The 12,774-nt window shown below is 40.7% G+C and overlaps 1 protein-coding gene across 8 annotated transcripts in view; it reads left to right on the forward strand.

Annotated features, from left to right (window-relative positions):
• Window positions 1-12,774, forward strand: part of sv (paired box protein shaven) — a 120,114-nt gene that overhangs the window by 35,884 nt on the left and 71,456 nt on the right. For all 8 annotated transcript variants that reach the window (XM_089179057.1, XM_015327642.2, XM_089179058.1 and 5 more), the window contains exon 3: window positions 688-717. In XM_089179057.1, coding sequence (XP_089035183.1) covers window positions 688-717 — 30 coding nt within the window. The remainder of the gene's footprint in view (window positions 1-687; window positions 718-12,774) is intronic.

The raw sequence follows: 12,774 nt of genomic DNA on the forward strand, positions 1-12,774 counted from the left end.
TTTTTTTTTGTCTTTTTTTTTTGCCTACACTAAAAAACTAAACCTATCCATGGTTATTTATAGCTTCTTAAGTTTCTTAGAAAATTCGTATAGACCAAAGAGAATTTATTTAACAACGAGATTATAATTATTTACGAGTATTTTCTGCAACGTCGTTCAAATGGATTATTTACAAATTATCGAACTTCGTAACGTTGAATAAATCAATTTATCAATAGGAGAGAAAAACAAGATATACGATGAGGAGACTTTTAATATGCAGATAGTATAGAAACTCTGTATGTAAATTCCGTAACAGTTTGAGTGGCAGGACGTAATATTTCGTTGGAGTAGTCCGCGCTCCTTCGAAAGCATTCGGGGTGAGATAGCGTCGGTTATTTATGGGGTTAAATAAAGGAACATTGCGAGATGCGGCGGCGATACCACCGAGACCAAGTCCAAGTACAAATAGGTTGCACTGCGAGTTTCCATCGAGGCTTGGTCGTCGTCATGACCCAAGGCGCGGGTACACATTCGACTTAAACTATAATATAATAAACTATAATATACGCTTATCGTTTGTAGCAAAGAGTGTGTTGCATTCAACGTTTCAATAAGAACAAATATTATATGTAGTATATTGGAATAATTTTATATTCAAGATTATCCTACAATTTGTTTAACAAAGTTTTTTGTTTTCCTTTTCAGATGACGGTGGCCATGGAATGAATCAAGACGGTGAGTAAAATCATTTCAATGTTCTCCTAGATGCATTAGAATGCATACGTATATAATATAATAAACAACGTGTCTCTGAGCTTGTAACTTTCTATCGAATGAGTCAGTACTTTGGCGGAAATGTTGAATAAAAAAAAATAAGATGGGCAAAAAGAGAAATACTTGGCGAACGATTATCGTTCCTCGAGACACGACGACGGGCGTAAGTAGAAGAAGGAGGAGATTATTCTAGACCGTTATCAGCAATACCGTTAGAATCGGTGCACGGCAATTAAATGAAAGAAAGAAAGTCTTGACCAAACGAGGGAGTCATCTAAATATCGAACCCCTTATCACTGTTATCGGCAACAAGCAATTCCTACTGAGAAATTATGATTCTTATCTATTCGTGTACGTAAGTGAGAAAGTTTTACAAAATGTCTTCTTATTTTCAATTCTAAAGGATTATATTTGATCATTCGTGATCAGTATTTCGAATAAAATGTGTACTTTGATGCAATATCCTGCTAACTGAAAAAAATTGAAGCTAAGAAAAAGTATGAAAAACAAAGAAGAATATTACACAGCCTCTCCATATCTGTTATGTAGGATCTTGATAAATGTTTTTTGTTTTTGTTTTTTATATATCAAGCCTCTCGATCGTACACGAAACTTAGGCTCGGGAAGAAACGTGTTGGAAGGTGTTGGAAGGTGTTGGAAGCACCGACGGCTACGACGTTCGAATAATTTATGCCAATGACGTAGGTAGAGTCTCCCTTCGCGGTGGGTGGGTGGAAGGGCTGGCCGAAGGTGGCGCGGAGAGTAATCACGAGTTTAAAGGGTAAACGGTTGTAAGGTGCGAGAAACTCGCGGTGTGGGGCTTTGTCTCTCTCTCTCTCTCTCTCTCTTTCTCTCTTTTTCACTCTCTCAACACGCTCAATATTCAACAGGTATTTACATTCGCAAATTGTTTACGTCAGCCCACGATGAAATCTGTCAGGGTTTCGTTCGCTCGCTCGCGTTGCCTTAACAGCCTCCTCCACCCTTTCTCTTTCTTTCTCTGAGCCTCGCGGCATCCTTCTTCGTTGGAGCGAATCAACGAGGACTGCCCTCTTCTCTCACATACGCCCTTCGAAAGCCTCGGGCAGCCGCGTAATTACGGGCGGGTATTAATCAAGCATACGTCCGCCAGAAGACTCGCAGAGATCTTGATTTTCACCGAGGCCCGGCGCACGAATTTCACGCTCGTGACCGTCGATCCGATCATACGATGGACACCATCATCAACGTTACCTATTACTACTACTACTACTACTACTAATTCCAACGATGGGATTATTAATTTACTTAACTCCGCCCGTTTAGCGATACTTAGCCCGGAGTACAGATCGATCGGTGGAACGTGTTGTTTCCGCGTCACTTCTTCCCTCTTTTATCATTCCTCTCGTAAATTATCCCGACGAAGCGCTTCGCGAAATCTGATTTATTAGCTGCTTATTCAAATCTCTAATGGGAAACACGTCGACGAGAAAGGTGCTTCGCGTAATTACGACCCTTCTCGAATGATTCGAAATTTGTCTTCTTTTATTTTCTTTTTTTGTTTTCTTTGCTTATGGTCATTATCTTTACGAGAGAAAGTTCAACGTTCCGTTTAAAATCAATCGATAGATAATTGATTAACGCCAAATCAAAATGTAAGGATCGATCGCGAAGCGGAACGTAAGGAGAATTGTATAACCAATCGATATCTGAATTTTATCGACATTAATGACAACTTATTTCTCTCTTCCCTTTTTCCTTTTGGTTGGCTTATTAATACGACGCGGATTACACTTGGGCAAGCGTAGTAGACGACCAGCGTGGCAAGCTTCGCCGGCGGTTATGCCGATCCTAATTATAGCGTAACACAACACAAGCTCGCCGGGCTTACGTAATCTCCCGATTATGCGGCTCTCCGAGTTCTTAGCGCTTTGCTAACTAACACTCTTCCAACGAGTCTACCTTTGATCTCTAAATTAATGATGACACTTTTAACGTGGAAAACGGAAAAACTACTAAAAGGAGGCGCACACACACACACACACACACACAACCGTTGGTTATTAATTTCGATTCATCCTACGAGACATTAAATTATTCGATATCATCCTAACAAAATAATCCTTCCGTACGACCGAACCCTTCTGAGATACATTGATCGTAAAGGAAGGCCAAGCAACTTTCTGCAATATAAAAAGCAAAAGAAAAAGAAGAAGAAGAAGATGAAACGACGAAGCAGGAAGGTACAAGTTGACCCAAATGACCCCGGCCTATCGTAGGCCGATTTCAAAGATACCGGCATATACCTAGGCTACGATAGCAAAGTAAGCGTCTTTCCTACCGTCCATCAGGACGATGCCACCGTCTTAGCTAAGGATTCAGGAAGCTAACCGTCTCTCGTGTCTCTCTTCCTTCTACCTTCTATCTTTGTAACTCGGTTGAAGCCGATTAGCAGAAGCACGCCCGATAACATCGACCTGGCAGACGGCCTAAGCGATAACGGCCTAAGCGTTATCGCAAATGCCCTGGACGATGAATCGACGAACGTGAGAGAGAAGGAAAGACCGAGGTCGAGTTCTAATGCATCCGTATTACCAAGGATTCCGCACCTGTTTCTGGATCGTGACGATGCACTATCTTCTATCCTTCTTCAAACTATTTAACTTCAACGCTTTTTGCTATACCTACTAATGGCTACTCCTAACAAAATCGATGTCTTTTCTTCCAAAGATGTTTCCATTAGTTTTTCAATAAGAATACGAATTTTCAATGTATGCGATTTAAAGCACGCACGTCTATCCTCCGCCATAACTCGTCGAGCGAGTGAACGTTTCTACGATTCGACAAAGTAATACGGCCGGTTCAACGAGCTCGCTAATCAACAAAACTGTTTCTCTTGGCTCGTATCTGATGCTGGTTTGCACACTGAGATAGATCTATGCGACGTATATGTGTATGCACATGTATGCATATGTGTGTACCACGCCCGCGCACGCGAGAGAACTTGCTTGGCGAATGAAAGACCGAGAGAAAAAGAGATAGACAACAGCAAAGACAGAGTTGGGGTGACAAGAGGGAAGAGAGAAGGACGATCGTACGACGAATGATTTGTATTGCTAAATAATCAGCACCAGTTGTCTAGAGTAGTGGTTTAATGACTACTAGCCGACGAGGAGGGGAGTGGCGTGCAAACGGAGGAGGCTTATAATGCGTTTACCAACGCACACCCGATCGCCTATCTATATCGAGTCAAAGAGGAGAGCCTGCTGCTGATTCACTGCAATCTATTCACCGCTCTACCTATTTCTTATAATAAAATAATCCTTAAGATTTCTACGCCGATATTTGCCACGTACCTTAACTATCTATCTTTTATTAATATCGTCTACGCCATTACGAATACCATATATATATATATATCTCTTTCTATTCTTACGTCGCGTACATCATAGACTGCAATCCTTTTCTTTTTTTCTTTTTCACCATTTCACTTATTGTTAGATTAAGTTTTTCTAAGTACAAATCGATTAAACTTACGAGTGGGGACGATAGTATTGCTAGTCTCTCGTGTTCCTTTTCTTTTATCTTTCTTTGTTTTTTTTTTTTTTTTTTTTTTTTTTTTTCCACCTCCCGGCGATTCGCAGCACGAGATATAGGTTCGCATGGATCGAGATTAAAGGTAGAGAAGAAGAAGAAGAAGAAGAAGAAGAAGGAGAAGAAGGAGAAGAAGGAGAAGAAGAAGAAGAAGAAGGAACCGGTGATTTCACTTCGAATTCCAACTGCAATCGTCCTTTTTCTTCTCGACTCTACATAGCACGTCTGGAGAAAGAGAGAGATAGCCAAAGATACAATCGGTTACGAGCGCAGGTTACTGTAGAAGTAGTAGTCGCAAAGTAAGACTATGTGTATATGTGTTGCAAACCTGGCGGCGGGGATCTCTCCACCTCCACCACCTTCAGCACCTCCGCTATGACCACTATTGCCACGTGTTACTAGTACTTCTATCTACACATACGTACTCATATGTGTCTACTATTTATATGTATATAGGTATATATTGGTAGATATAGGTATATGCGTGTATACGGACAAGGGTGTGGCTCTGGTTCGCAACGGTATCATCGCGTCGGTGCATACCGATCATCGCTACGAAATTCTTCCTTCATTTCCATATTATCCGGCGATATCTTTTCAGGTGGTTCTATGGAAACGTAGCTCGACTATCGATCGAGAACTCCCAGCTCGTCTTCTTTCTATCAGCTTGTTCATCTTAGCAAACAATTTTATTCTTATCTGGTAACATTTGTTAAGAGTTTAAGAAGAAGAGAAAGAAAAGAAAAAGAAAAAGTACGAAATAGATGGTCGAAATAGTTGGAATTTTTCCGAGTTAACTCTTCATGGGAAAATGGGAGCTCGGAGTTAAAGCAAGGTAAACCTTGAAACAATTTCGATCGAGATACCTCCTTCGAGAAGAGAGACCGAGAGAGAGAAAATTGCTTTCATTTTTCTTGACACCTCGTGTACCGCCCTCTTCCTTCTTCGTGGTAAGCGTCAAAGTAGGGTTCCCTTTTATCGTCCATAGGCGATCTCAAAGTTGCCAGTTACCGCTTCCATCCTTCACAGCTCTCGGGTGTAAATCCCAGTTAATTCGAAGGCCGCCGCTGCAGCCGCCGTCGTTGCTGCCGCTGCAGCCGCGACTCACCGTCAAGTACTTCGGGTTAAAACGCGTTAACTCGCTCTCTCGAAGTTATAAGAAAGAGAGAGAGAGAGAGAGATAGTTGGATAGAGAAACGTGCCTTCGCAAACTTACAACACGAGCACACAGATATTCTAAGGTATCTCGGCTTTTCTGCCAATGTAAACGCACCTTCGTAATGCCCGGCTATCGAGCGCTACGTCGGATACTTGCGCAAACAGTCGGAGGAAGTGCAGTTGCGAGAGCGCAAAAGAGAAAGAGAAAGAGAACCTGAATGTGGAGCCCGCTATTCGCGTGTTGCTTGCGCCTTAATGGTCATATACTTACTCTGCCATTGCACCAGCTTTTACTATCAATGGCGTAGCTTCGCGCACGGAAAGTATTCGAGCCACATCGAGTCCATGCCCCCCGACCATGTCCCCCAACCCGACACATTGTTTAGGGGGATATCATATCCGCTAGATTTTACGGTTATATCCTTTTCTCTTATGTTTATCGATAAACGAGATAAACAACCACGTATTAGATTCCGACATTTCTCTGGACCTATTTTTTGTTTATTCATTTTCCGCGAGCCAACGAAAGTGATCAAATATATGATAGTTGTTGATATAATATTTCATGGAGAAAGGATAATTGAATATTAGTTGTATAATTAATATCACAGAACAACAAAAAATCTTATTAAGTGAAAAAAGCTGTTATAAATTATAATATAATCTGTATTTATCGATAAGATTATCGTTAAGGTAGAGTTTATGAAAAATTGATCGCATTCTTTGATACTTGTCGACGATCCTTCTTCTTTCGTTCTTGGGGAAATAAAGAAAAGTAGTCGCGGAAGATAAAAGCGTCCGGCGTTTATCGCACGAACGCACGTGCGTCGTCGTGTTCGATCGTGCGTAACCTTCGATAATCGGTAAGGAATCGTTCGAGGATCGCGTGTAACGTTGGAGTTTTTCGTGCTACAGAGAACCTTAAGAGTTAAAGCTGGCTTCTTGCCGAGCGCAATAAGGTCCTGGCACTTGAGCCCAAGAAAGAAAATCTTCCATCTTGATCGTTATCTGGCGCGAAATTAAAACGAAGATGCAAAACTAAGCTACATAAGCTACACGAATATAACGTTCTCAGCAGGGAAGATCAATAATTATTATCAAAGCTCTCATTCTCTTTAGTATGCTAATGATTTCGATATGATTCCGAGGTACTAGACTTTATCAATGTTTTCCGGCACGAGATCGCACTCGAATAACTTATTTTATATCTTATCGAACGGTTCCAACCTACGATCTTCTTCAAAGAGATTACGATCGTTATTGGTCTTTTTCTTATCTCTAATAACGAATTCGATTTTATATAAATGCTATTAGGATATTAACGGATTGGACTGTAGGAACGACTGCGGGTGATTAATACTCGAGATTCTTTATATACTTCACACACAAGTCTTCTTGGTGTTAATTGAAACTAATGTTTCCTGGTAATCAATTTGTTTAATAAGATTGTTTCTCAATCCGATAGAATCGATTGAGTTTCGTTTAGCTGAAAGGATGATCCAAAGGAAATGCAATAAGCTACAAAGTTAGAGAAGGACAAAAAGAGAGAGATAAAAAATCCAAGCAGAGTAGATTCCGGATTGGATAATAATACAGAGTCGGAGCTAGCGAGCGAGCAGAGAAAGTAGTTGGTCGAGAAGGTGGTCGCCGATGTCGAGCGTGTACTAAGCCGTCGTATTATCCGTTAACGATCACGATCGACAAGCTCCAAGTGAACGATGCCTCGTCCGACGACAGGACGAGGAGGCCGTCGATGCATCGATACGCCAAGCTCCAATTAGAGTACCAACTTTATGCTTGGCCTTCGAAAACGATTTACCCTCGGATCACCCTCTTTCATTTCAAATCTCTTTGCAACTAACTCCGCTTCCGACTTTGAGATTACTATCCTAACTTTGCAATTATTTTTCTCTTGATTTTGTTTTTTGTCCATCGTTCGATTTCAAAAATAAAATTTTACTCTATGTTGAAAATTGCAAGATAAACAAGGAAATGGTTCTAACAGGTGCACTATCGATTTTGGTCTATTGGAAGTTTGTCGAAAAGTTCGGAAGCAGCGCGAGTAGATAGGGAGATAGATAGATGGATAGAGGGAGAGAGGGAGAGAGGGAGAGAGGGAGAGAGAGTAAGCATGATGCTGGTTCAGCCAAGCGGTCCGCGGAGTAGTCGTCTGGGGCGGCAGAGCATGACGCCATTAACGTAACGAGGCCACACGTCGCACCCTCGCGAGCACTGAACTATATCAGCCCCGAGTGCCTACGTTAGCAATGGATTCCTAGACCTAGACCTCCGCGTACTTAGTAGTGTACCCTCGATATCTCGCAATTATATTCCAATCGGAAGTTGCACATTCCACGACTATTCGTGTTTCTCATAACACCCGATCAAAGTGACGTCATCATCATCATTATCATCATAAACATCTTTTTGCTAGTCCAGTTTTCCACTTACGAACTGGTTCTCGAATCATCCAACCGTTCGATTAACGAGCAAAGGGACAAATTTGTCTTTGCATCAGCTGATCGAAACTGGGTCATAGCTCTCGGAATAATTACCTTATTGTAAATGTTTTCTTCTGGATCAGAATCAAAGAAAAGGGCTACTAGCATTTGATCAATAGACAGGAAGCAGAGTCGCGTAAAAATCCTGTCGCGTATCTCGAGTAAAATGCTCCTAACAAATCGGTTAGGAGCGAAAGAGAAAAGGACGAATCAAAAGGACGTGGCTTGTCTCGCAGTCGAATTACGGTAAATTAGCGGGAGTAAAGAGGCCCGAGCAGTGAGCAGGTACCTACATCGAAGAGAAGTTGGATGGACGGGTGGACGGACGGTTGGACGGACTGGTGGACGGACGGACGAACGGACGGGCAGGGGCAAACATAAATTAAGATGGGGGACTGATTATGAGGCGAGGGCAGGCTATCATTACCCGAGCCATCGTGACCGGTCGACCCTGCAGCCGCGGCTGCCGTCCGCATCTCTTTCAGCCCCCACCCCTCCCTCATCTAGGCAGACGATGTTCGCAATCCGCCTGCCTCGTGCCCCGATAATACCGGGGTGGGAACTGCAAATTATTAATCTCTGTTCCTTGCATTACATAGTTCAACGAATATGAAACGAGTATTGTCAGGTAAAGAGGGAAAGAGAAAAAGAGAGAGAGAGAGAGAGAAAGAGTTTCACCGTTCCTCGAGTAGTAGTAGTTCCGTAGTCGATGAAAAGAATTTCTTCCTTCTTCTTCCCATAGTAATATACGAGAGAGATCTATTTGAAAGATCTATCGAAGAAAATAATAATAGAACATATAATTATAAAGTAAAAGAACATATATCGAGACGGTTTTCTTATCTAACTAAATCGTTTTTATAGATAAGAAAATGCGTGCTTTGGTAGGCGTTCCTAATAATTCTGATATAATTGCTTGATCATCCACGCATAGACCTTCCTTAGTACTTTTAATTCTACTACTACTACTACTACTACTACTACCACTAGCGCACTATTACTTATCCTTAACCTATCTAACTATCTACCATAATTTGAACAACATAAAGCGTCGATAAGTTTCTAATTATCTCTTTACCACACCTACGAACACATCTATGCGATTGGAGAACACGTAAGATCGAGCTTTAAACAACTCTATCCTATCGATATATAAACCTTTTCTTCATATGTATACCCACGCATTATTTCTTCCAAGTGTTTTGCTTCGATCGTTTCCTCTTCCGTTCTTATCGAGATCACTCGTATACAACTTATTTTCGATAATTTATGATGAAATATCCGATCGCGATATTTTCCACCTGATTCGGAGATAGACAGATAGAATTAGTATCGATCTCTGTCGATATTATTCAGATAAGTATGCGCAGGTATGTATGCATGTACATAAGTTTAGTTTGCTCAATTGCAAAACGAAAGTGGTCCGATGCCGTTGCTTCTGCGCCGTTTTTCCAACTTATGGTGGTGGTGGTGGTGGTGGTGCAGCGGCGGCGGCGGTAGCCAATGCTGACCTTTCGCCTCGGAGCGTGCGGTTGCGCGCGAGCGTGCTAGCCCCATATACGTGCGTTATCCAACCTGGATAGGAGACCCGGTAAGCGGGCCCGACGTGTGGGGCCTTGTCGACTAGAACTCGACATACTACCACTGAATCCATTTTTCTACCGAATCAAGAACAATTAGAGATCGTATCTTTATTTCCCCTACTCCCTCTACCTTTCCCTGTCTCTCTCTCTCTCTCTCTTTCTCTCTTTCAAACTTCTCGATGGCCATTCGATTTCTCTTTCCGTGCGTTCCGTGTATTCATTCTCACAGAGAAATATCGATTTTTCTATGTACATTTATTCCGCAAGTAAGTGTAACGTTACACACGTAAACGTTTTAATGTCAAATAGATGGTTCTTTCGATTGTATAACATTTTTTTTCCCTTCTTTTTTTACCTTCCCAACTTGTCCTCGAATCGTCTCGATCTAATAGACCAGCCGAAGCTTTTTTTTTCTTTCAGCCTTGAACACGAATCTTACTATCGTGCATGTATATTCCGTTGTTTTCTTGGTGAAAGTTTCGAGAGACAAGTTTAGCGACGTTGCATCGACTTAACCAACGGATAAGATTCGATAGTCGTTTACGTAAAAAAATTTTTTACATTTGCGTTACAAGCAGAAATGGAGAGAGAGAGAGAGAAATTGATCTACCAATCCCTTCACCTTTTCTTCTTCTTCTTCTTTTTCTTCTTCTTCTTCCTTTTCGTCGTCGAGTTTTACGACAGGAATGACGGGCATAACATAAAATTTTTATTGACCCATTACGCGAAGCTAATAACTGTAATCGAGGATGTAACGTGCATATAAATGTCGCTACTTGGTACCGCGACGCGAACAAGGGTATTTCATAAATCTTTCACGACGTGACCAATCGTCGCGTAGCGTCCCGGTCGGTTCGATTAAAAACCTGCTTAGAATCCTTCCCAATCCTTCCTATTAAAACTAATGTCAAAATTCAAACAGATGTTTTCCAATCACAATTTTCACATTCTTCCTTTTGCCGATAAAACGATGGATTAAACACCCACGTGTTGTCCCTACCTTTTTTTTTATAAATGTTAACAAGTAATAATAGCTAATAATTGATATAATTACGAAACATTAGATTTATGTAGCAATTAATGTGTCACAACTCGTTTTGGTAATTTTTCAAATCTCTACAAACAGGTATAAAGCGATCAAACTTGATTTTCTTAAATGATTAGTACAATATTATAAATTAAAGTTATCATCGGTGTCAAAGGAATCGTTATCTTACCGAGAGAGAAAAGGCAAAGGAGCGTATCCAATTTTCGATTAGTATCGAGGTAAGCGACGAGGACGAGGACGGCGACGAGGACGAGGACGAGGACGACGACGGTGGCGGAGAATTTCTTCCGTAGGTCTTATCTGTATCGTCGATCAAGTACTGACCCGTTTCACGTAACGTTGATATATCGGTCGGTGCCGGATGGAAAGGGAAAAATGAGTACCGAGCGGGGACTACTCTCCTCGGCTACTCCTAGGAATTATCATAATCTCATCGTGCTCGCGGATAATGCGGATGATTTCCCTGCTGAAAAGATCCTCAGTGCATGCGCCCTTGAGGCGGTCGGTCGTTCCGATTTACAGGGCAAACCGTAAGATCAATTTTTCTTGCCCTTTTGATCTAATCTCTGAAAGTACATTCCTTCCTCCGTTGGTCCAAGCGGAATAAATATTAATATGTATCGATCAGGTAGACATATTTCACCGATTAGCTTATAAGACTTTTCAATTTTTAAGTCAAGTACTGAACTTGACTTGCCGCTCCTGTTGTAGATAAACAATTACGTTTTAATCGTTTGGGTGCATAATTACATAACTTTAAGTAGGTATCGATACTCGAGATTAACAACATTGGATTATAGGTATACTTACTTATATAAGTAATCGGAAGTTATCGAATTGTCCCTTTTGCTATAGAATAGAAACTTTCGAAAAGTTGCTCGCGTGACTTGCTATAGATATATACACTATATATATATATGTATACCCATTAAACGAAAGTATAATATAAGAATCGAGTTTTATTTGAAGTATTTGATATGTCTTTTTCAGTCCTTCCAGGCAAAGAAAGTAAAAAAAAAAAAAAAAAAAAATAAAAAAGGAAAAAAGAAAACAAAAGAAAAAAGTTAACTAGTCTCGATGCTCATGGTCGTATGTTTTAGTACTCTGGCGGTTCGCCAGAAGGGTCTTACGGTAAGGCCCGGCTTCCTCCATATATAAAAACAATGAGAGAGAGAGAGAAGGAGCGATGAAAAAGCAAGAGGGGAGGAGAGAGAGAGAGGTCTATTTGCATAACCGCCTCAGCTCACAAAAGTCTATGATAAGTTGGTCCGATAAAGACGACCGCTTGTAATCCTCGGCTTCCGCGCTCGCGGGACGCCATATGTATGTATGTATGTATGTATGCCGTTTCTGAGTGGTATTAAGTTACGCCGTCTCGATTAGCACTGATATATACCAGGAACCCGGAATAATTTCAATTTGACTTTACGCTAAGAACTTGGTGTGTAAGGGAGTAGTATTAAGTGTAGACCATAACAGATATCTCTTATAATACTTGCCATACTTGCTATACTTGCTCGAGTTTCGCCATACTGTTAGACCAAACTTTTCTATCTCTCTCTCTCTCTTTATCTCTTTTTACCTTTCCTATTTTTTTCTTCTTTAGATATTACATACCTAATTAACGTTAATAACATTCGGAATGTGGCCAATTCGATTGTAATTTTGAGAAACTAAAAGGTCGCGATATACTTTAAGATACATACATAGGAAAACTAGCCTGCTAACCTATGTATTATACATATCGAACATTTAGCAATGGCGTCGATCGATGCATATCTACCAGGATTATTAAAAGAATCTCATAAACAATGTGCACGCAATGTGATAGGCGTAGGCTTTTCGATACCGTCGGGCTATGCGAAAGATCGAATAGTACTTACTTACCTACTTCAAATAAGTCCGTATTAACTTTCTCAACTAATGCCACTTATGTTACTTATGGTATCCATTTGTTCAATTCATCATTTGCATTTATGGGGCTGTAAACGATTAGATTTTTTCTTTTCTCTATTCTTTTTAGATAACAAATCGTTATAAGTATTGCCGATTATGACACTGGTTTTATATCATTTAGATATTTCTTTTCTTTTTATTTTACATAACCATTTCAATTGATGGGATTTAGATTTTGTTCATTTTCTAAATGACCATC

Source organism: Polistes dominula, unplaced genomic scaffold, assembly GCF_049000335.1.
Source record: "Polistes dominula isolate Pdom_NZ unplaced genomic scaffold, Pdom_raw_medaka contig_37, whole genome shotgun sequence".
NCBI lineage: Eukaryota > Metazoa > Arthropoda > Insecta > Hymenoptera > Vespidae > Polistes > Polistes dominula.